This window comes from Oryzias melastigma, linkage group LG20, assembly GCF_002922805.2.
Source record: "Oryzias melastigma strain HK-1 linkage group LG20, ASM292280v2, whole genome shotgun sequence".
Taxonomy (NCBI): Eukaryota; Metazoa; Chordata; class Actinopteri; order Beloniformes; family Adrianichthyidae; genus Oryzias; species Oryzias melastigma.
Genome location: NC_050531.1, coordinates 18,697,941 through 18,723,837, shown reverse-complemented (window position 1 = coordinate 18,723,837; position 25,897 = coordinate 18,697,941). Strand labels below are relative to the sequence as shown.

Below are 25,897 nucleotides of genomic sequence, written 5' to 3'. Positions count from 1 at the left end.
AGGAAAACAAAACCAAAATATTTGAAAGTGTGATTGTTGATGTCTCTTTCCTGTGAATCACAACACTTACTGAAGATTTGTAAACATACGTCTCGTAATTATAAATGGGTAGTTCCTAGAATTATATGGTTGTCTTTCCTAAGAACCTTTCAAACACAGTAGAGATTGTAGATTCACAACTTCTTACCATTCTTGCCACTTGTACATAGTTTGGGGTTCAAACTATCAAGGGACGGGAGTGGATATATATTAAAGCTGTCAGCTGATATCCGGTGCTCTATTAATGGCCCATCTAATTGTGATACGGATAGATCTTGTGTTGACATTTACACTGATTATTTGGGGGCTCGGTTGCCGTACGGCAGCCTTGACATCTGTTCTCTCCCTTTCCTTGATGTCTTAACTTGGGAGCAATAACAAAACATAGACTGCAATTTGCCCCAAGGTGAGAAAACATTTGATGGATTGATGTTGACACGGTCTACTAAAGGAGATAAAAATTGGTCAAACAGTTTCTCACTATCTTCTGCTGCATTACAGTCTTCTAATATCGGATCCTATTGACGTTTTGGCTCAATAATCAGAAATCAAACTCAATGATTGGGTCATAGAAATGAAATATGCATGTCTGTGAATTAACCGTTTTATCCTTGACCCTTTTGGTGTGAAGCTTTACCTTAAACCTGGCAGGGTGGTGGCTCGGTAAGGTGGTCATCAGCCAAAGCGATGTGCTTTCGTTGTCGATTTTCTACAGGCTAGTACTTTTTCCAAACGGCAGTGGTGATTAAATTGAGCTATTCTCTCTGTTTCCGTTTGGTTTTTCAAAAAGTGTGGCTGTCCCTGCTGTCACAGCAGGGTCCATTTATACACTTTTTTAACCTTTTGGGTTCTAATGACACCAGCCATCAAGGAGCCTGTGTGCGCATGTGAGACTTTCTCTTTGTGTCCAATTCCAAAGTAATTTTTTGGCTCTTTGTATGTTGTGTATTCTGAATGGGCATCATTCATCCATAGAGCACATGTATTCCTTCACTGCTCAATAAGGGCAATTAGAGCAATTTGAGGATGAATGCCCATTTTAAAAAGCCTATTAGAAGCTGTAATGATGCAGTTTTCACTCTTTGTGGGCTCTTTGCGTGGCTTGGCCAGACAGAAGCTGGTAGGATTATTCAATGGAAGAGGCTACTCTGTCTTGAAACTCCCGCAAGCCTTTTTCTGGAAACGAAGAGACTAGATCCGTCTGTGCCTGACATGTTTGGACTATAACATTACCACAGATATAATTTGGCATCTGCTCTCTTTTTTTTTTTTTTTGAAGAGCCATCCTAAAGTTTATGGAGCTATAATCATTCTCTCCTCCCTATCAAAGGGTACTCGTATCAAACAGTGGGCCTGTATGGTGACCACTAATTGCCACCTCTCCTGTAGAAGCTCTTTTCAGTGGAGGTTTTTGGCCCTGGTGAAATTAAAGTGTGACATTTATAGTTTTGTGGGGTTTTTGGTCCTTGATAACAGAAGACACATGTGGTGTTCCTGCTCTGGAAAGTCTGCAGAGATGGTGACTGCACAGCCATGGCGTTGCCAGAGTAACGTTAGATTTGAATAGAATTTGAATAGATCTGCAGGTTGGAATTGAGTTTTGGTTATTGTGTACGTTAATTAAGAAAAAAAAAAAGGAAAATATTGAAATCAACATGGAACATAATCATTTGAAGTCATATGCTGTTGATGTGTCATTCTAATTAGAGATACAATAATTCAATGATTAATCAAAGCAGCAATAACAAGTGTTGTTCCTGATGTTCATACAGAAACCAAAACTGGTCAGTGAGATATAAAGTTTGAATAAGTGAACTGTTCCAGCAAGGATTGCAAAGAGTAGGACTTCTTCAAGTTGTTGGTTTGCCCTGCCCTCGTAATTCCTGCCAATGACTGAAATCTTCAGTCATGTGATTTTTGTTTACAAGTTTTGTTTTTAATGAATTTCCCCCCAGGGGATTAATAAAGTATCTTGATTGATTGATTGATTTTAAATAGAATACTCCAGTTGAGGGCAGTCTGAACAGACCAAAAGCAAAGGTTTAGGACTCAATTTGGACCAAATTAAGCCGACTCGGTCCAGACCAACAGACTTTTCCAGTCTGATTACACCTGAAATGATCAGTGGATGGAATGGAGTCACATGTGCAAGTGTTTATTGATGAGCTTGGATTGAGATTTGATTTTTAATAACAATTATTGTAGCGAAAGCTGCCTCACAGTTGCATGTACAGCCAAACGCAGTATGCACAAAGCTTCTGAAAGTTACTGCACTTGTGCAGTCTGTGGCATTACTTGTATTGATTGATTTTTTTTGTGTTGCCCCCAAATCCCAGCAACTTTGAGGTAACTGCTGAGCATGTTGTTCAGTATGTGAGTGGCTCATATGGAGCTCCAATTCAGTCCATTTTCTTCTGTGATCTTCCCTCAGATTTTAGTGGGTATGTTTGTTCAAAACTTCTATGTTTTGTCTCATAATATTGTTTCTCATTGGTATTTTAAACAAAAGCCACTGTTCCTAAACACTCGAGAGCCACATGTTTAGTCCTCCTCAAAGTGAAATTTAAACAGAACCCAGTCTGTGCATTACAGATTGAAGACTCTGTTTGTGCTGTTCACTTTTTGTTGTTTTGGGCTTTTCCATATTTTTCTGTGCCTTTGTTTCTCTCACTGGTCTTTTTCTCAAGCTTCTTTGGTTATGTTTTCTGTTTCACTCCCTTATACAAGCATTGCCTTGTCCTGTGCAGGTGTCTTAGTCTCCTTTTTCCTGTTTGACTTGTCTAATCCTTAAATATCCTTTAAAAACCGACACGATTTTCTGATTATCTACTTTTGTTTTACAGTAATATTTCTATTTTTTTTTTCTTTTTGAGTGTAACTTGCATGCTCAAATTTTACACCCTGTAAATTGTGGTCTGTGCACTTCTGTCAAACCACTACTGTAAGGATTGCAAAAGTTGCACCAGCTATAATAGCATTATCATTTCAATTGTTACATACATCTGGTTGGGATGTTTTTGGGGTCCATTTGAGACAGTACCTAGACAGGCTGTCTAGGTACTGGTGACCACTGTTTTAGAGCATCCAACCATCTATATATGTTTCCTAAATGAGGCTGTGTTGCTGGATCTTTCCACCACACAGCCAATTAATGCCCATTCAAAGACACAACATGTTAAAGAAAGTTTTCCAATCAAGAGGTTTTTGTTTTAGTGATTGATTGGAATTTTCCACATGATCTGCCTTGACTAGGAACTGGGAAAAGAGCGCCAAAATTTTATATTTAAAACCTAATAATGACCATGCTGCAGGGAAATTTTATATTTAAATAATGGATTATAGAGTGATAACCAAGAATATAGGTCGTTTTATATAAAATATAGGTCATCTTGGTCTGTGGTAGGTGTATCAGGAAGTATTTGTAAGGATTATGTAAGTTACACACAGCTATAGTATACAGGTGATGGTGTTCCACCTGACTTTACACCACAGTATAGTTGTTGATAAGTTGCTTATCAGTTGACTGGTGCAGGGTTTAAGGGGGTTAAAAAAAGGAAAAATATGTATGAGGAGCCTGCATCTCACCTACTGCAGCTTTGTGTGCTGTCCATGAGTTCACTACAACCTGTCACCTGCAACATTTTTGCTCAATGGGCTTAAATCTAGATTAAAGGTGTAGCAATTTACTTTAACTCCACATAAAAATGTTTCTTGCCAATTTGAGATTGAATCTTTTGTTATTTTGTGCAAGGACAGAGGTGTCAAGGATGATTAAAGTTCTTCCTGTAAGAGCTGAGGAGAAGTTATATAGTTTTTTTGTAGAATAAATTATTGTAGAATAAAAAAAAAAATCTTCTTTGAAAAACATTAGCCACTCCTAATGTACACTCATTTTCTAAGTGTTTATCCCAATAATGTGTTTTCTTTCTGAGCATGGCATTTCCTTTCTTTCTTCCGGGTTCATTGGCACCAGAGAAAAAAAAAGAGTAAAAAAACAGCTCAGTCTTTGTCCATTCTGAGGTTTCCCTCTAAGCGACTGGATGCTAATCTCACCAAACATCAGCAGTTTCTCAGCCAAAGAAAGTCCAGTACAGTCCAGGAGAGGTTGTGAAGGGTGGCGACTGGGCCATTTGGTTTCCAGCACAAACAAGAAATTTGTGTGAGAAAGGCAGATACATTTTAACTCTTTTCATGGATAACTTGTATCTCAATGATTCGCTCGTTTTTAAGGTGGACAATTTTTCCTATCTGTACTTGAATTTTAACATTAAACAAAGAGGTAGAAAGCATTTGTCAGTCACAGATTCTGCAAGTTTCCCTCTTTAAAAGATGAATTTGGTGTGTCACATTCATCATGGATATACTTCAAGTGTGAGAGACAGAATGTTAAAAATAAGAATTTGTATTTGCATCTACATGCATTGTGTTGTTGAATGTCATTTAACAGGCTGCTTAATACCAGCTCCACTATTGTGAACAGATTTACTGCAAACATTTGGACATCTGATGTCGGCTTGACTTGCATGTTAATCCGGCTCCTCAGTGTTTAATTCCTGCCACGCCTGCTCTCATTTGCAGAATTTTTTTCTCTGTTAAATCATCCACCTCCTCTTCTTTAATGTGGGATATTTTATTCATTAAGCTAAATCTCTCTAAGACATAAATTCTGGTCCTTTCTGTCACACTTTCAACATAACGTTATCATCATTTTTGGATTTGTAAACACCCACTCCCATAAAAATCATGTTTTTGATGCTACACTTTACATAGGGCTACCAGCTTACGTATTGAAGCCTCTACCGATAGTCCGAAATGCACCTGCAGGCCTCGTTTTTAACCAATCAGAAAGAAGAAGAAGAATGTCTTTGGATTGACTTCCAATGCCTATCCTATCAAATTCAAAGCCCTGGCACTCGCCTACAGACCGGTAAACTTCACAGCTTCTCTGTACTTTATTATCCTGGTCCAGGTCTATACCCCTGCATGTACATAACATTAAGTAAATGAGCAATGTTCCTGCACAACATGGTAGAAGATAAGAAGCTAAACTTTCAGACTTGTGATTCCCACTGGGCTGAATGATCTGCAGCCTCATTGCAATTTTCAAGAAAAGGCTGAAGTATTTGGCAACTTCCCGGACTTATTAAAAAAAACAAACAAACAAGAAATAAACTCTTAGTCTTGTTCCCTATGTGCTTTTTGCTTCGGATAAAAGCCAAATCTATTAATTATGAGTTGTTATTCATGCACTGGAACTTAATTCTGTGTCATTTGACTAAAAAGTACCTTTGTCCATTTATGCATGTACACCTGGAATTCCATTGAGAGGGAATGATATCTGCTGAGCAATTTAGGAGATTTCTTAGTTTAAGCAATTTCATCCTTCCATATTATTTTAGATATTTCATTTTCTTTGCAAACCTGAGAAAGCACAAATAGAAAACATGTAATGAAGTGGTTTATAAAATAAATCCTAAAGGTTGTTTCTGAGTTGGAGTGCTTCCATAAGTTGTGGTCTGCAATAGTTTTGGGTTCAGCAAGCTTTGTACACTCACTCGTTTTGTGGTTTCACCCACAAATGGTTTCAAGGTAAAAGTGTTGGTGCAGCAAGCTCCCAAGATTAGCTTAATTTTTAGAAGTGCACGAGATGAGATCATTTGTTGAAAACACTCCAAGCTATTGGTTTAATTAAAAAAAAGAAAAAAAAAGAAGTGCATCTGTTTTGCTAAAAAGTTTTCAAACGTTAACAGTTTTTAAGTTGATTTTTAAAATTTCCTACAGACCCACTCCAATGAAAATAGTGTTTTTAACAAGTTTGTATGGCATTTTTCTCATAATGGATAACATATATATTTGAAAAAACAAAACAAAAACATTTGTGCTTCTGAGTATTTCTTTATTAAAATCATAGAGAATCAGGAGTGGACAAAAATGCCATTGGATAAAGCCTGTAGCTGTACCACAGTAGACGAGACACAAGCTCCCTGTACTACTCCATTCTGATGCATCCACTTGTAGACGACTAGATCCATGTACATCTTTGTTTTCCTCATCTAGCTAAAACTTTCCAGCCATTTTTGTTACACCACAAATGTTAGGTTGGAGGCGTGAGGGGCTGTAAGCTAGCTGAAGAAAGTGTAATCAAAGGAATGATGCTAAGTGGAGAAGGCTTACTATGTGTCCCCCCTCCTGAGTTCTGGGCGGGACACTTGCCCGCAACTCGAATGCGAATTTCTAATGTACTACTGCCACTCTGTAGAAACTATGTCCTAGAAAATTACATTTTTTTTATTATTATTTTGACAAAAAATGGCATAATCATAATTAAAATACCTCTAGGAACACTTTTAAATTGGATCATAAGATGATTAGAGTGGGACTTTAAAGTTTTAAAATAGAATTTTCACGTTCTCTCCAAGTTCTCTGTATGGGGCTCAAGAGTATAGGCAAAAAACCCTTAAAGTTGACCATAAACTTGTAAAAAAATCTTGCTTTTTTTAAAAGTTTAATCCAAGTTCTACTAAATTGTGTTCTCAAATCTCTTGTTTCAGTCCTAAAGAAGCATTACTGAGGAAGAGCTGGCTTTGTGTGCAGAAGGATGAAGATTAGGGTCCTTCCCAATGAGTACGGAGGGACTCGTAGATGTTTGATAGACTCTCCTTTGTACCTGTTATTATTAGAGGCTGCTTGGCTGTTTAGAACGAGCCATGCGGACAATGCAGATTACCATTCGCCTGACGAAATGCCTTTCAGCTCAGCCACATCACTGCCATCTAATACACGTGACAGAAGAGGGAACAAAACGCTGAAAGAAGCTGCCACCAATTACTGTAATGAACAGGAACAGTGAGCGGAGAGTAAAGCACAGGCATTGGTGACTCATTTGTTTGTTGTGTGGCACAGTTCCTTAATGAACCCTTTCAGTGCATTGATGGAGTTTTGTCTCCTGCAGACTTGCATTATTTAAGAGAGGTGTGTCTCATTTAGAGTTTGTGATGCCATTCTTTGATTCTCAATTGAGGCTTTTTTTTAAAAACCCCTCCCACTTTGTGCCTACTCTTCTTTTATTCATAGCAGTCAAAGCTAAAAAGGGGTTACACTCACAGCCATGTTTTCATTCAGTGGACTAACACGCCTGTTGATCCGCAGCGGAGTAGCATGGAGGAATGTTTTAATTGCTAGAGTTAAAGGGGGGGTCAAAAAGGAGGCCTCATGAGGGCCCATCCTACCTTTGAGTGCTGAATTTCTGCGGTCCATTTACTCTGTTCTCCTTCTCAATTGAGTTCAACTAACACCAACGCAAGTATGCTGCAAATTATATATTGTCTGGTGTTGAATTTATTTGTCAATTGGAATTAATTACAGCCATAAAAAAATATTTTTTTTAAATTTCCATAATCAGTTTTGACGAAACATGTAAATACTTATTATAAAGACCAATTCAGTTCATTCAATTTGGTAGATTATATCCGTGTTTCTGTAACTTTTTTAAATGATGCTCCCATCATGGAACTTAATTGGTTTAGCCCCATTTATACACTACAGGACTATGGTCAACTTAAACTTTGGGATATCAATAAATAATAAACATGCAAGTAATCAAATAAAATGTATATAAAATTGAAAGTATTGCATGAAAATATGAAATTTGATTGTCAGCATTAAAAAAATAAAAGCACTGAAATAAATAAAATAATGTTCTAGATATTTCGTCTTAAAAACCCTTTGCATTTATATTTTAGAAACATGCATGATTGTTTACAACATTTTAGTTGTAGTCCTGTGTGACAAACTGACTGCAGAAAATGTTGGTATTTTTAGCAAATTTGTCTGCAACTGGTTTCAAGTTCCCCCCTGACCTGTTCATGGAAAACACTGAAAAGGTTGTCTCCAACTCCCTTAGAAAGTTATACAAATCCTGAAAATATTTTCCAGTAACTCTCCAATTTCCCCCCTCATATTGGAGAAATGTTGAAAATATTTTATTAAAAATGTCAGTGTAGCAGGTGTCTAAAGAGATATCTTGAAACTTGGTTGCCACAGGTCTGAAGAAGTGTTGGACATCTGTGAATACTTGGCTATTTATACTGTAAAGACACTTTGAAGACTGATTGTGGACAAATAACAAAACAAGAATTTGAAAATCTTAGAGCTTTAATGCTATGTGTTATTCCACATAAAATCATTTCTAATTTGCATTTCTACATATTTTGATTTTTTACTAGTTTTAGTTTTCTGACTTACCACCTGAAATGTCACCGGCAACACCTAACTAACACATGCTCTTTGACATTCTGTTAGTCTTTGACCGCTCATGTGATCAACATGAATCAACTGATTCTGACATGGAGAAAAGCTGCTTTTATATCGGCTTTGCACCGATATGCAACGCATTTCTACTATAAAACATGTAATAACGGTGCAAAGCAGCTTCTCTCAGTTTCAGAATCAACTGGAATTCCGTTAATTATGTCAGCAGTTGAAGAGCTACAGCAGTCGAAAGAATTAAAGCAAAGTACAATTGTGGGATACTTGTTTCTGAAACTGTTTCATTGAGTTTGGATCATACTTACCCTCAGATATTTTTTTAAATTTAATGTCTTCTTTTATCCATCGTGCAAAACTTGCTTAGACGAGTGAGGAAACTTCATCTCTCCTTTTGTATCAGATTTGTCCTCGGGGAATGAAACTAATTCATTTGATGAAATAAGAACATCAGAGGAGCCAGACAGAGGTCTTGTTGTTCTGACATGTCTAACAGTGTGCAGAGGTTCACACTTGTTATCATAGGCCGAAGCTTTAAGAATTTTTATGCATTATGATCACAAGGTCTGCTAAAAACTACTACACAATTTTCAATTGATGTTTAATGCTGTGAAAAGTATTAAAAATTTTACTTTCTACATATACATTCAGTCTAATGCCGTCTGTCTACAACAACAGGCTTCCATCTTTGAAAAACATGTTATTAACACCTACCAGCGAGCCAAGCCAAAGTGCAGTCATGTTCTCTTTTTATGTTGTAAAATAAAACCTCTCACAGCAATGAGTTTAATGTTCCAAGCCATTACACAAGATGTCTGTCCTTGCCAGCCCTTAAAAAATTAGGTAGTCACTCACTGCCTCAGGTAAATAATACTTTAAGACATGTTTTCATTTAGCAAAAGCTACATTTATGAGAAAAATAAATAACATTATTTACAAAAGCTCACACATTTAAAAGCATCTTAAATCTTAAAGCCTGAAGGGGTCAGTTTGAAGAAAACTAATCCTGAATTGTATTCATTACCTTTTGTTCAGAAGCAGAATTGTTCGCAGCTTGAATGAAGCATTTTCTTGTTGTTCCCCAATTTGAACCGGATTACCATCAATTACTCACCGACAATTGCTTTACTTTCCTTCTTTATTTTGTTTTAAGAATGGTTTGTAAATGAAGCCTGAGGATAGCCAAAACTAAAGCCTATTGATTAGCTTTGATGTACATTTGGTAAATCCAAGAACTGCATAAATGTTCAAACACTAAAGTTTGTTTTCAAATATGCTTGTTTTGCATCGACCAGCACTGGACATTTTGTAGTATGACCTCCTTTTCATATGAATAATAAAGCTGCTGGTCTAAGCAATGGGTTCAGTAATGCTCCAGTGCCATTAGGTGTAATGTGGGGCTCAGCTGCCAGGGTCAGGTCTGGGTCCTCTGGGAGTTGTGTCATCATTCCCAGAGGGAGTCTGTAATCACATAGAGTGGATAGAAGGTAGAGTGGTATTCCTCACCCAAAATAAATGCCTTTTCCTGTTTTGAATACCAGGGCTTACATGCAAAACCATTATTATAATATTAAGGCAAAAAAAGCTGTCTCTTGATTATCCAACTGTGGGAATTATAAAGGAAGAGACAGGTGGAGCTTTATGTGCTCACTGTTTTTGTTCTTGTGGTTACAGTTTAATCTGATGTCTGTGAATTGTGAAAAATACAGTTTCCTTTGTTAAGATTGACACACTATTCATCTTGATCAAATAAGAAATGTTGCTGAGCACTTTCTCAGCTGTCATCCAAAAAAATACTTTGTACGTCCGGAACTGGTTACAAGCTCATCACACGTCTACAGAGAAACCAGTAATAACTGGGTTTGTGGATCACTGACAAATTCTTGAATCAATCTGGTTAAAATTCTCCGTCATGATTTATTTCAATTGATAAGAAGATTTGATTTGATTATACATGTTTTTCTCAGATTTTCACTTGAAATTCAGCTTTTTTTGTTTATGAAATAGTTTGTGTGTTTTTAACTGAACGTGCACGCAGAAAGGACATTGAAGGCAAAGAAAGTTGAGTTTATGAATTGGTGCTGAGGTAGAGTGGTCAACCTCTGTTCGGAAGACAACAGGTTCAGTTCCCACCCTGCTGTCCATGTGTCAAAGTGTCCATGGGCAATACTCTGAACCCCACAATGCTCCTGGAGGTTATAGATTGGTGCCAGCATTACACATCAGTAAATTAATGTGTGTGTGTGTGCACTAGTGGTGCCACAAACAACTATTTTAATAGTCGACTAATCACCGATTATTTTTTAAACTGGATGTAAAGCACACATCTTAACTACCATGAGCTTTAAACTAACTACAAACTAGATATTTAGCATTACCTGCGATAATGCTAGTGTGGATGCTGTAAGCTGAATTTGGTCGCTAAAGATGCTGAATTTCAAAGCTAAAAACGCTGAAATTGATAGCTGAACATGCTGAAGCTATTAACTGAAAAAGCTGAAGCTGAAAGCTAGTCTAAAATATTAGTTAAATGCCTAATTAGCCTTAAAAATATGAAAAAAAATGTAGGTTAGCCAAAACAGCTAGCAGGTAGCTTAGAAAATAGCTAAACTTCAAAATACCCTAAAAAATGAAAAAAAAGCCTTAATTAGCTAAAAAAAAACTAGCATGTACCTGAGATATTGGCTAAGAACTAAAATGGAAAAAAAAAATCAAAATTAGCCAAAACAGTTTGTATGTAGCTGAACTTTTAGCTAAACTCCAAAATAGTCTAAAAAAATCTTAATAAATTCCAAAATAGTCCAAAAAGCTAGCATAATGCCATTATAACTTACAACACTCTGACTCCAAATAATATAAAGCAGCAACTAATTGACTATTAAATTAGTCGTCGACTATTTTACCAGTAGATTTGTTGTCAATTAGTTGACTACTAGTGTGCACGGATGAATGGGACTGTACTGTAATGTTCTTTGGCTCTTCTTAAGACGGTTGTAAAACGCCAAATAAGTATATGCCATTTTCCATGCATTGACATGTCCACCAACCACACATGCAGATGTTTATTTACCAAGCTAAAGTGTCTAACTTGTATCCATGTTTGCAGAGGTTTGGATGAAGATCATTGAGAAAACAAACGACTTTGTAAAACGTTCAGCCTATTTGATTAACAAAAATATGAATGTACAGGTAGAACAAAGTTCTCTGCAGTTGGGAGAACAATTATTTCAGCACACACTTAGACAATACACAAGAACATTTATTAAATCATCTTTATTAATGCCTTAACTAAGGCTTAATTAATCTCAGTTTTTGTAACTATAAACATGATTTAGATTGTGATTAAGACTTTATAATCAGTCATTCTTTAGGCTGGTTTTATCCTCAGAAGTTGACCTCAAACACAGTGAACACTTTTGATCTTCTGTATCGTCTATTTAGCCACAGATTCACACAAATGCCACTGTGTTAACAGAAATATCTTTCTAATTGAGTTCCTGCATTGTATTGCAGCATTAATCTTTTGGTCCAAGGTTACCTTAAAGAGCGACTGCACCTGACATCACTCTATAAACTAGTGGTGAGGGTGAGGAGTGCGTTAAGAAGGTTTTTTTGTGTGACATTTGTTTTTAACTCTTGCCTTCTTTATACCCTTTTTTTGCTTTGTGAAGCAAGCGTATCGTATCAGACAATTGTCTAATATTGTTGCTACTTCTGAGTATCGTACTCTTGTCATACAAGTAATTTTATGAAATATTTTCTATGTTTGTGATTCAAAAACTTCCATGAACTGCTCTGTTTTTTGTCATTACTCCCAAAACTGTCCCTCTGTCATATGCAAGTCCATTTGGCAGAAGATGCACCACAGAACATCTGCGTAATGCTCTGAAGTTGAGTTTTTTTCAGCAGAATGATGGCTTTCCACCAGCTGGTTAGAGTGTTGTCATTCTGTTGGCTTTCATCACAATTACAGGGATTTTTTCAGCGACCAATAGTTGAACTCCATGGGTAACTGTCGGAAATGATGGCTTTTGGCCTACATGCCAAAAGCATGTGCATGTCTTTTAGCCTTAACCTTAGCCTCAAAAATGTTATGATTGGGCTGGATTATCAAGGTTGAAAAGCACAGACAAGACAGACGTAAAGCTGCACTACAGACAAAAATGGCACCAACATGCAGCACGATACAGGAAAGGAGACGTGTTTTTACACTGCAATAGTTGAATCACCAGAAAGCTGTCTAAAAAAAGCCTGTAATTGTGTTGTCATACTGTCACTCCGGTTTTTTAGTATCAGACACATGAGATATATTCAGTACATTACAAAAAACTTTTCACATATTAGAAAAATATATAGCCACATTTTAGGATGAGCTTTGCTGTTGCTCTAACTATAAAGTGGAATGTATGTGTTTGAAGTTGGAGTGCAATGATTTGTTTTGGGTTGTCGATGCGATTTATAGTCAATTTTGTTTCAGTTTAAATGATACAATTCACTGACTAAAATTGGACATCTGTGGTCAAAACAAAGTTCAGTGTTAGTCAGATAAATACCTGGTACTGAACAGTGCAGGTGAAGTTTTCCAGATTCCTTGTTAAATTTCTTGCAAGATAATAAAGTGTAAATTAAATACAAGTACAAACTATCATGTAAACAAGAAATCTATTCACATTTTAGTTTGATAAAGTTCAGCCCACTGTTGTTTTCCACATCAAAATAATACAAACGGAATTAGAACATGATACCACGTCACTGCTAAATATAAAGTGTTTCCACACATTATACTGTAATGATGGTTGATCATTTTATGCCTCACATGTGTTGTCTACTGTGATTGTACTTTTTACCTTATAGTAAAATAAACCTACTGTACCTCAATCCAAATGATATCTTCCAAAATTGGTCATTGATGCATCTTGTTTTAAAATGATTTTATAATGGTGCTGGTTGATTCGATTAATAACTTGCCTCAGACCGATCGATCTGGTTGGATCGTAGACATAGAAATTGATGAATCGATTAATCATTTAATTGATGAATATAAACACCTCTAGTTTTAAGCAATGCAAACCCTTTAACACTGGAGATGTCTCTGGCGACGCCTAAATAATGCACCCTTTGACCCACTTTGACCGTTCATGTGATCTAAATTAGGGAGGGGCAACTCCACGCCTCAATGACCGCATTACTGAATCTTTTCCAACATACCCTGCTTTGGCATATTCTAATTAGCTGGAAACACCTGAACCAGGTAGCCAGTGATGAGTAGCGCTTGTACACCTGGAAATCATGCAGACTCTTGACCCTCAAGGCCTGGAGTTGCCTATTCCTGATCTACATGAATCAGTTGATTCTGGCGTGAAAAGAAGCGGCTTTTTATATTGGATTTACGCCATTATTCATAACAGCACAAAGCTCCTGTTCTCCGCATTAGGCAGCTGATTTACGCCTATTATGTAAACACTTCACTACTAGAAAGAATTGCATATCAACCTTTGGCTTCTTTTCTCTGTCTTTGAATCTGACGGAATTATATTAATTGCATAAACAGAGGAAGAGTTACTGTAGGCAAAAAAAATGCAATCACTGGAGCTAAAACTCCAGAGTGAAAGGGTTAAATACTAATGCCAAATTTGAATATTTCTCTGTAGAGGTTCTTGAATATAGCTCATTCTCCAACTTCTTTTTTCACGGTTTCTGGTGGTGCATGCATGTTTTGTTTTTAAAAAGGAAACCTAACTTATATTATGACTTAAAGCAATTGTATTTGCTAAATGACTCCTTACTTAACCACAACATATATCTAAACTCGTATGATGTCAGACGCAGTTCTGATTCAGGCTTTGATTTTGTGCCGATGAGACGGTTATGTTTGAATCAGTTTCCTTGCAAAGCCTGTTGGCAGCTGTGAAAGTTCATCTATGGTTTCAAATCTGATTGTATTGGTAGTAGTTGGCTTGCCAGAATAAAAGTGGACTTCACAACATGACCTGTTGGTTTTTGATTTAACCTAAATCTTCGAAGTAGTGCTGGGCAGTGTGACTGTACATGTGGTGTGGACGATCGAAAAGTGCATATTGTGCCATTTCTCTTCTATCATTTCTATTGTCTTTATTTGTTTATTCTTATTTCTGAACCTGTGTGCAAAAATGTATTTTCCTACTAAGAAACTTGAAACTGTTGTGCACTTTAAAAACAATGTTTCTCATTTGTGACAATTCTGTTACTTGAAAAAATAAAGTCAGAGAAAAGTAAGTAATGACATTTTTGTAATTTTTTTTCAGAGAATAACTGAATATATACTTTATTTTGGTATATCGTGATATATATCGTTATTGTGACATACAATAATTTATATCGTGATAAACCATTTTTATTTTGGTATATCGTGATGTATATCGTTATTGTGACATAAAATAATTTATATTGTGATTTTTTTTTTTTTTTTTTTTTTTCCATATTGCCCAGCACTACATCTAAGTGTGCCTTATAATGCGGAAAATGCAAAAAAACAGTAATATGAGGTTGTGGTCTACCTTCTCATGTTTCATCAGCATAGTTTTGTTATTTGGCCTTCTTGCCTTTTTTCAGGTGCTTATACTTTTCTCAGGTGTCTTATACAGGGATTTTAGAGGATTAGGAAGTTTCCCGAAATAGGTGAAGAAATTGGAACAAATTGCATTGGGAATTTTTGAATGTGCTGCATTTTATTTTATTTCAAAATGGTTCATAAGTAATTTTATTGTATAATTCAAGTCATATTGTTACAGTGACTCCTTTTTGTTTTTCAAGTGTAAGATAATCTCAGGTTCTTCAATATTTTATATTTTCCTCTTTTATTCTTTGCTTGCTCTTTTTTTAAGCTCAATCAATTATCCATTTGCTAATCTGATCACTTCTCACCGCTAATGTGTGCTATAAACACACAGACCCAGCAGGTGTGAACTTCATTCAGCATTGCAGACGATTTCAGCCTCCCTACTGGTTTCCCTGCTGCTTTCTAATGTGCTCTATCTCATACAGACGTCTGTCAAAGCAGCTGCCTCCCTCTGTTCTCCCCTCCTGCCCCTGTCAATGCACTCCAGGTAGAGTAATTCGGTCCAGCATTATCTGCTGAGGATGTGGGTTACAGAGCAACAATGGCATTTAGGCGGACTTCCAGATTAGAGAGGCTTATGTCTGTCTGTTCCCTCTCTGTGCCCCTCGGAGGTTATTGTCTGACACATGAATCGCTGCACTGAAAATCCATCATCTTCTAATTAATATCTGTGCAATCTGTAGGGTTAGCGTGTGCACTGCTTATAAAAGGAACATGGTTCTTGAGTTTTAGCTTCTGCACAACTTCTAGAAACAAAAAAAGTACAACAAAAGAAGAGTGTCTGTCCTGCTGTCTTGTCCATATTAAGATAGACATTTCTGAGTTTCTGCTTGAAATCAGTGCGTTCGGTCCAAAGCCCGGGTTTGGCCTTGTACTCACGCGAGTGCGCGTAAGAAAGAGACAAAGGAATGTGTCAGCAGCGACTGACAGTGGTTGTGACTCCTCTGCTTGTTAATGGGTCAGAGAGACAAAGAGCTGCTGTGTCTGCATGGGAACCAGAGCGCAGGAATGGACCGGGGACAAAGACCAGCGAGAGGTGTTACAACCAGGAAGGGGTTCACGGGACAATGAAGCATGTGCCACAAATCCCAAAAATGACCGTAAAGGAGTAGAATACAATTAAGATGTTCAAAAGTTTAAGACTTCAAACTAGATGTGAGTTATGATTTACAAAAATTGATTATATTTGGAGTTGATATCAATGTCAACCATTGATTAAAAAACAAACTTATAAAGACTGGAAGAAACATGGATTTTGTTTAATTTAGTACTAATATTTAGAAGCGATTTGAAATGATGATCATGTGTCAGTGTAGAAGCTTCTTAATGTTCAATCAAAGCTGGACAGCTCAAGCCTACTCAAAATATTAAGAATTTTTGTGTTTCATTGAAAAGTTGAACTGAAATTCTAAGGTAGTTTTTTTTTTTTTAAAGAAATTATCATTTTGACTTCCTATATATTTGTAGAATAATACCAAACATTTTTTTTTAGAAAATGTTACAGATTTGTTATAAGCATAGTGCACCATCTAGTGGAAATCTATTATCACTACATTAAAAAAATGCACAGCAGGTCAATTTAACTCCAGGTCCACTCGAAGCTGTCACTTTAGAGCCGCAAGCCAATTTAAAAAATCTCTACAGTAAGTCAACAATTAAAAATCATTACATTAATTTACCGTATTCGCCTTTATATTTTATTTTACCTAACTTCATCCTGAGTGAACATGCAAACTGCTGCCAGAAGGTACTTGACATGAGGAAAAAGCTGCTCTGACTCTGTTTTTAAGAGCATCATTGCAGATCTAAGGAGGTAAAAGAGAGCCTCAATACAGAAAAGAAGCTCACTCCCTTGGGATATTTAAAAAAAATGAAATTGTATTTATTTCTTCAAATGTACTTGTAATGTTTCCATTTATCTATATGTGAATAATGTTAGAATTTATATATTTTTGTGTGTGTTGTTGACCGAGCACGATTTTAGCTCTATGTAACACTGAATTTTCATGTTTTAGATTTGTATTTTGAGTGTTTCAACATCTAATGAAGTTTTTTTTTTTTTAAAAAAAGGAAAAAGCTGCTCAAGAATGAGTAAATTAGTAGCTACCGTTTTCTGTGACACTTTTAAAATGACTGATGCAGGATCACGGGGGAAAAGGTTTCTCTTTTAGGCTCCTGCATTTTGCCTGAAAAAAAAACCTCTCTCTCAGCATGTTTGACCTGTTAGCTGTTGTTTAGCCTAAACAAAAACGACTTTCGTTTGGTATAAAAGGAAACACGAAAAGGTAAAAATATTTCAAAAGATCCCCAATAAACTTGTCTTATAAAAAATAAAGTTACTATATGCTGTTAAATGTCAACTTTTAGTAGTAGCAGCCTAAGTATCTGTTTATGTTTGACATGTATTAGAGAAAAAAAAAAGGGTGGAGCACACTGAGTCACAAAAACTTGAGTTTCAGGTCTGTTCAGGTGAGCTGCGACACCTGGCAGGTCGTTATTTTTCTGAGAGAGAGGACTTGTCTGTGCGGAGTATCTGGAGCCGGTAGAAATTTATTTGGTAAGTTCTTGCGGAGCTTTTGATCCTTGTCTTCTGGGCACTCGTGCAAATTTCATTTGCGCTTGTTACTGTTCGATGACGTACTGCGCTGTCAGAGCTTTGACTTTTGTTTCTTCGTAGTTATCGTACTTTTTGTTGATAATATCTCTGGTATTTTAGGAATAAGCTAACCCAGTATCTGTCAATCTTTTTGTTCAAGAACGCTATCTTACATTTGTTTTTCTTGGACTCTTTCTACTTTGAATTGGACTGTAACTTACAAATGACTGCAATATTATCTTTAGATTGATCTCTTTTGCTAAACAGATGGACTGCTCCGTCTTTTATAGCTGGAAAAGCAAGACAATTTTAAGTCCTACTTTGATTATCTTTTGATCTATTGTAATATTGTTCCCTGTGGTCTTTTGATTTAGATGATGCAGTTTTAGCCAAAAAACAAAAAAAAGTTAGATTTCTAGGACATTGTTTCTGCAGAGTGGCTGTAGTTCATTATAAATTCGCCTTTGAGCTGTGGGCAGAACTGTTGGGACAGAGTAAGCATGCCTCCATTCCCCATTATCCCTTTGTTTATACTCTCTGCTCCTAGCTTGCAATCCCAACCTAATATTAGCTGTCCAACAAAATTGGCGAGTAATATTTTAGGTATCCATCTGCCAGTTTTGATCCAAATGCCAGCTCAAGCGACGAAAGCAAAGATGTCAATGGGTCTATTTATTGACAAGTAGATGCATCAGAATGGAGTGGGGTAGATAGCTTGTTTCCCGTCAATTGTAGCTTCTGTGTCACACCTACAAGTTTTTTACAACTTTATTTTTTTGTCGGTTCCTGATTCCCAGCGATTTGAATAAAGGAATACTGAAAATATGCAATTTTAAACTTATTTTTTTTAGTATATGTCCTCCATTATCTGAAAAATGCTACATAAACATGTTAAAAACACCAAAAACAGTATTTTTCATTGGACCCAGTCTTTAAACTGATCAGGACTCACTGAAAAGTAACTTAAACATAGAAAAATATGAATAGTTAGGAATTTTAAACTTCTCTGTTGACCTCATACTGGATAGAGGTGTTAAATATGTTGTGACTTCTTCCACAAATAAGTGTCCATATTTATTTTTGCAAAAATAAAAATTATTTCTTGTCCCAAAGTTGTCTTGTTGCTACTTGTGGCCGTGTCTGCTCCTCCTCAGCAGTCGGTCCTTCCAGTAACATCAGTGATGCCAGGTACCGCCGAGTCTTAATTTAGGGAGTCCCAATTCCTCGTAAAGCTAACGACTATTAAACGAGACGATGCACGGTACAGTCCAGAAAACACAGCCACGTCCTGCCAACATCACACGCCTTAAACCTAATAAGAACTGATGTGGTGACATTCTGGCAGCACTTCAGCAAGCCAGGAGAAAGACATTAGTCAACAATGTGTTTTTTCCACAGAAGAAGCCGAAAAGGCAAAGAGAGCTGCCTCTGCACTGCTGGTGTGAGGAGGATTTAGACATTCTTCTCCTTGTTTTTCTTGAAACAGGCTTTTCCTTCTCAAAAAGTCACATGGATGATCACTCTCCGCGACCACCGTTTAATATTCGGCAATTATGCACAGGCCATTGAAATGCAGTCCCGTCGTATGACTGGGTGTGTAAATAAATGTTCGCCCATACCACAGCTGGAAACGCTGCAATTACACTCTTATGATTGTATCACGCATGGTTGTGTGCATGCGGCAGTAACTTTATCCGCTTGTGTCTGTCTGACTTTGCACTCTGCGGTTGCCACAAGCCAATATGATGTAGAGTAGCTGAAATACAAATTGATTCTACATCCAATCTGTCTTCACAGCTGCCTTGTACCAGCGGCCAAAGCTAGAGATGCTTCGAGTGAATCAACCTTAGTTTTCCATGAAAAGAACCACTTTGTTATTCCCTGTAAACCCTTGCGACAGCCAATCACTCATCTCCACTTTTGGAACAGTCTCAGATGCTCCCTGCTTGTCTCTAAAGATCATCAAACCTTGTTTGTCAGTTCTTTGCGGTCTGGTGGTGCTACTTGCCTCTGTGAGAGCACATCCAAGCAATAATAGAATTGGGATTTTTCCATCCTTTAAAATATTTTGTTTCAAAATACAAACAGGTGCCACAATCGTTCCTCATATTTCCAAATCATCCAAGATGTGCGATCGTCTTACCAGGACTTTAGTTTTTCTGGTATTCCAGATGTTTTTGATCAGTTCAAACTGTTACATTTTGATTTTTAGATCCTATGGAATACAAATATAATTCTTTGTACAGCTGTGTTTTTCCTGCTTGGGATACCATTTTAATTTACAAATCAATACCCTCCCATAAATATTTCATAGATATTCAAATGAAAAAATCAAATTTACATACAAAATTCTGCATCTTTACTTTCTGGCATGACGAAATCAGCCGCTTTCACTGATTTAAAGACCATATAAATAGTTTTAGTCCAATTTAAAAAGTGTTTCGGGCGTTTGTGAAGGCCTGTAAGCTAGTGGGACATAATGTAAACAAATGCCAACAAGTCAGAGGTAAATTTCTAATGAACTACTGCAGCTCTGCAGAAAACGAAAGAAGTTCCTTGATTTTGGCTAAAACTGTGTAATAACAATTAAAAGACGACTGGGAACGATTTTGTAATAGATCGGATTGTAACAGATTGTTGGGGTGAGACTTTAAGAGGAAGTGTGACACCTCCCGCTGAATACATTATAAGGACTCTAAGGACTGGTGGGACCAACAGTGAGGCTGAAGCTGATCAGCAGACTCTGGAGCTGGTGGATAGTTTTGTATTAAATTGGCCTTCTGAGTTGTAACCAGAGCAGGTGCGATGAAGCAGTTCTGGACGTGTGTCAGCTGAACGATCGAGACAATCAGTGTCATTCATGGTGGCCCAGTAAAGTCCCGTGCCAGTAACTGACCTTCCTGTCACTTGCTGCTGGAAGAGTCTGTGGAGGCTGAGGCGGTGCTGAAAGTAGACCTCTGCCGCGTCCAACTCCAGACCGAGATAACAGGAATGGTAAACCATTCAGGGAACGTTGTGAACGCATTAGAGCAAGATATGTTTATCTCTTCTCGTCTTTCTCTGATGAGGATCTAGTTGCTTTTTGGCAAAAAGGTTGAGGTCACTGATGGTTATACAGTCCAGTCCATGGTTAATGGGGAAGGACGATGAAGATGGAATAATGAAACCAATGTATAATTGGAATATCTGGACAGACAATTGAACAGTCGAAAGGCTTTTGGATGGATGTGTTTTCCACCTCTTTACTCTGGTAGTTTTTGTGTCTCTTAAACATCATTCAGCTGAAATCAAATGGCTGTATAATGAAATGACTTACTTTTCAGAAAGGTGAGTAGTACTTTTCCACATTTTGTTGTTATAAATCTCCCATCCGTCTCACCATGGTTTGATCTGCTGTGTTTCAGGAGCCGTTACACCCTGAAGTAGTCATTTTTACCCACTAGATGGCAGCAAGATAGTTTGTTATCAGTCTTAACAGAGGCAGAGTGTGGAAAACATCAGGAAAGTCAAGCATATTTTATCCATAAACCACATGAAAAGTGTTGCTTTACTTCCCCTATGACCATCTGATATTGTGTGATTTGTCCAGACAGGCTCAGAGTGTTGTCAAAATCTTTCTTAAAGTCTGTCTCTTATGAGCTGTTTGGGCCTTGTTAAAAGTCCCAGGTGTTCTTGGCACTGCAACATGCCCCTTGGCCTTTAGAAAGTTCCCCACAAGGAAAGCCGCATGCTTCCTTAGATTGTGGTCATTCCCTTTTAGAAGAGCTGGGGATATTACAGCGTAGCATACCTCCCGACCGTCCATGCCCTCTGTCCCTTGTCTTTCCTTATGTCTGTCTTTCCAATCACAAAGTTTATGACAAAACCGTGCACAGCCCTCTCAGTGAAACACTGAACTGATTTAACATGGGTCAGTACTCTTGGCGTGAACTTAGCGGTTGTTAGGTTTAGTCCCCTGTTCGAATCGGCCTGTTGGAGAGATTTTGTGGTCATTGCTCGAGGCGCCACAGCCCCTTTCTGTTGGACCTCTTAACCTTTCTCGTTGACATATACGAAACGTTATCTTTGTTGTGATCGGGTTTTGCATTCAGATATTACGGCCCACCAAACAGCTAAAAAATCCAGTCCTACTAATCGATGCTGGCACGCAGTCCGAGCAGAATCTGAATCCGTCCCCCAGATCTTTTCTTGGAAAATCGATTCTCACTTAAGTGCTGTTTGATGGATGCACCATACTTTGTACATCTCAATCCAGAGGAAAAATATTTCTGTTCAGATTTGCTCTCAGCTATTTGCATTCCCAGCATCTGCTGGAGCTCACTGATGAGGCACCTTATCCAAAAGGCCCCACCTGGGGTCTGCTCGGTTCTAAGGTGATTTCATATCGCAGCATGTCTGACAGACGTGGTATCATTCTGGCTTTTGGGCTGCTGTGTTGCCTGGGATTAAATCTCTGCATGTGTTTGTACACATTCTGGGATAAGAACCAGGAAACTTCTGTCTAGAGGTCACTGTGGGGGCTGATTGGGAAATTTCTTACAGAGAAATACATTTGTAAAGAGTTTTCACAGGTCCACATACTTGACAAGAAGTCAGGTTTTTGAATCCTGTTGTCGACATTTTCCAACCATGGGTTCACCCAGTGGATGGGTGGAAAGGATACAGGTGTTTTTCAGCGTTCCTCTCTTGGTTAAGTGGTTCTGGTTCAGTTAGGACACTTAAAAGCACCACCTTGGCTGTATGAGAAAAATTATTCTAGTGGAATGACAAAAAACACTCCTCACAATAGAACCCATTTGTTTTCCATTCATTTTTTCCAGCTGAGGCCTGCTCAAATTCATAGAACAAACCTAACACAAAGGCACATTGATGGCTGGCATATCTTACCAGGTTCTCCAGTTTCTTTGAAGCTCATCAGAACTTGTTTGCTTTTATTATTCTTATTTTTTGTTCGTGTAATGGGTGGTTGAATATGAATTGTATGTGGTTTTCTGCTTATTTTAGATGAGCCTCTTTGTGGGTCTGAATGTTTTCTATTTCAGTGACCTGAGAAAGTTTGATGTGTGTTCTTCTGCTTTTGTCCTCTAGGACTTCCTAACTTTCTCGCTGATGGTTATAATTTTCAAAATATCGTTTTTCCACAACCTTAAAGTTTTGTTCCATCTTTTTGGTCTTTTCCTGATGGTGGAGAACCTTTTTGTTTCTCCTAAATATCAGTTAGGAGTTACAAATACTAGAATTACTATAGCAGTTATTTTGACTGCTCTGGCATTATTTTTATATAATTTGGATTATATTGAAAAGATCCACTAGTTACTAGTGGATCTTTTCAAAATACTAGTGACTAGTATTTGGGAGAATAGTACACAAGAAGGCCTTAAGCTCATCAACTGTCATATCCCATAGATTTTCCTCTTTGACTTTGTGTGCCCATTGACTTTATATGAGAACTGGACTGAGTGATCCCTCCTCTTACATTTATAAACAAGTAGTATCTACTGGGTCCAAAAAAGCCAAGATCCCACAGACTTCTAGAGAAGTAAACAGCTATTACTCACTCATTCTTTTGGTCAGAATCACTGTTCTTGCTCCTATTTTTTTTTCTAACGTGTTCTTGCTAATCCAAATATTTTTTTCACAAAATTTCATTCCAAGTTACTCAAGTTATAAATTGACCAATCAGAGGCCTCAATTAAAAGTATGTGGTATCTGCTGGCCCCTCACCTTAAACATTAGATATGTTTGACAAATTCTTCCAAACTCGTTTCTAACAAGAACTGCTGCCTAGAAACGCTGACTCAGACCAACTAGGACCAATTAATGTTGACTGAGATCGATTGGCTCCAAAATGGAAAATGGCAACATCTGTATCACAAAAAATGGAAACTTAATTTTTGTTGGAGCTGGAAGAAAGCGGTTTTCTGTGGGTGACTATTGATTATGTGATTATTTAAGTCACCTGAGAAAGTTTGATGTGTGTTTTTCTGCTTTTGTCCTCCAGGACTTCTGAACCTTTTTATGTTGGTTATAATTTTAAAAGAATTGTTTTTCCACACCTCAAAGGTTCGTTCCAGTCTTTAGATCATTTCTTCAAGGAGTTACTTACCTTAAAATGTTTAAGCATTCAACCCTTTTGGAAAAAAGTGTTGAAAAAAGTTGAGAGAAAATGTGTTTTTGTTTTAACAGTCCTTGACCCTTTTACTAACAAATACAAGCATTTTCTATTATGTTGGATTTTAATTTCCATAGTTACAGATTCCTTACATACAGGATTTAGAGCAACGCTGCGACTTGACCGGTAGACTCTAAAGTCTTGTTCTCTTGCAGGACTCCATGGCATAACGTCCATTCTCAGATTCTGCTGGTTCCTGGGGATTTCTGTTGAGGAGCTCACCCCTCTGACGCAGCGCTGCCATTTTCCACCGCCAGAAGGGAACCAGGAAGCAGTCGGCGAGAGTCATGCCTGCGCTGTCCACCGGAGCCGGCCATGAGCCAGGTACGAGCCTCACGGCGAAGAATGCTTTTAAAGTTACAGAAATGACAGAAGTAATTTGCTTCTGTTATTTCATTTATGTCTGTCATCAGTAGAAAAGCTCCAAACCAGACTTAATGACCTTAAATGACCTCTAGTGAGAAATGAATGCATTTGTATTCACATTTAAGCGCATGCTGGTGGTGCGCTCAACACAGCTGCCTTAATTGAATTTTAAAGTAGAAAGGAATTACTCTTTTCAAGCCCCAGGCTGCCTTTTCTCAACTAGAATGGACCCACCAATCAAGATTTGGAAAATAAACCAAAGACAAATCCCGTGTTTTGTGCCCAGCAAAACGAAGAGCGTGCCACTGCAAATTCACAGTTTAGCTACACAAACAAATTATGGTCTTCTTTACTCAGCGTCACTCTCCAGCTTTGTCTTTTGTTTGTCACTCCTCACTTCTGTGGAGTGTGTGTTTGGGGTGTCAGATTGAGGAACGTTTCCAGCTTGTCATCACAGCGGCAGCAGCCAGACCGGCCTCACCCCCTCCCTCCGTGGGGTTTCGTCCGTGCTCGCACATCCAGAAGACTCGGGCACAGAATCGCAAAAGGACAAAAGGAGGGGAGCCATTATGTCCGTCTCTGATGGAAAAAGAGCGTGTGCGCTAGTGCATGCAGACTTTTAACAGAGTCACCGAAGCCCCCGTCGTTGTGGAAATTTGTGCCGGCAAAGTAGAAAGCCAGACGGTCAATTACGATCGCAGTCATTTTGGGCAATTACCGGCAAGGCCTCAGATTTCCAAATAAAACACGTAAAGACTCCTCCAGCCCATCTCCTCCGCTTCCCCCTTGATGATCCTATAGAGCTGTGTGTGCAGGTGAATCATGACAGCAGGTCACTGATCTCCAGGCCCGGTGAAGTCACAAATACTTGCGGCTGGCCTGGAACTGTAAGTGCCTGGCACAGGAACAAGGCTTATGTTGGGATGGATGGAAAGTTTCCTGGATATTGACACAATCGAGCATGTCAAGTGCATTTAAAAGTGCGGCTTAAGGAAACGTTAAGATGACTGAAATGTTAAAAAAATAATGGAGCAGTTTGTGAATGAATGAAACCACAAGCTCTTGCTGTAATAAAAACTTGTTTGTAGTTGCAGCTGGAACATGCCTAGCTGCCAGTCTAATTTCATTTCTTCAATTTAATTTAGCTGTATAGTTTAAGTGCTGGCAGAAATGAAGGGATTAGATAAGTGAGACGACTTGGAAAAGTGGGTTTTTAGGAACAAATGAACATAACAGTCCCCCATGCATTATGCAGAACATGCACAAACTTTCCTGCATTATAAATGTATTTGGAAAGGGCAACATTTAATGTGTTGCGTCCCATTTCTAAACCTGATGAATACTCAGCGCGAGGCCACACAGAGACAGACAACCACACACTCACATTCATGCCTAATCAGAGCCACCAGTTTACTAATGAAGCATGTTTTTTGGAGGGCCAGATTTTGTGAATATGTGCGAGGACCAGTGTTCTTTAAAACCTTATGATAAAATTAAATAACTGTTTAATTCAATTGATATTGAAGTGGGATACTTTTCATTTCTACATATTAAACAGAAATATATCTAAATATGTGTTTGACAATATTTTTATACATTTTCTATTTGAAGACCAGAAACGTAAAAAAAAACTTCTGGCAACACTGAATCTGGGTTAATATGAAATGTTACATATTATTCTGGATTAAATACTCTGTCTAAACATCTAAATCTAAACAATGTGATCAGGAAAATAACACAAATCTTATTAAGAAGTTAAACCATTTTGGGTTTGATCACACTAGTAGCCAAAGGCCATTTCCACATGTTTATAACAACTTATAACGTAATTTGGCCAATCCCAATCAATAAATCGTGCACA

At 37.7% G+C, this 25,897-nt stretch overlaps 1 protein-coding gene across 2 annotated transcripts in view; it reads left to right on the top strand.

Moving 5' to 3' along the window:
• The window catches only part of mpp7a (membrane protein, palmitoylated 7a (MAGUK p55 subfamily member 7)), a 143,630-nt gene that overhangs the window by 4,755 nt on the left and 112,978 nt on the right, over positions 1–25,897 (top strand). For both annotated transcript variants that reach the window (XM_024280521.2, XM_036217342.1), the window contains exon 2: positions 23,826–23,994. In XM_024280521.2, coding sequence (XP_024136289.1) covers positions 23,958–23,994 — 37 coding nt within the window. In that variant the 5' untranslated portion in view covers positions 23,826–23,957. The remainder of the gene's footprint in view (positions 1–23,825; positions 23,995–25,897) is intronic.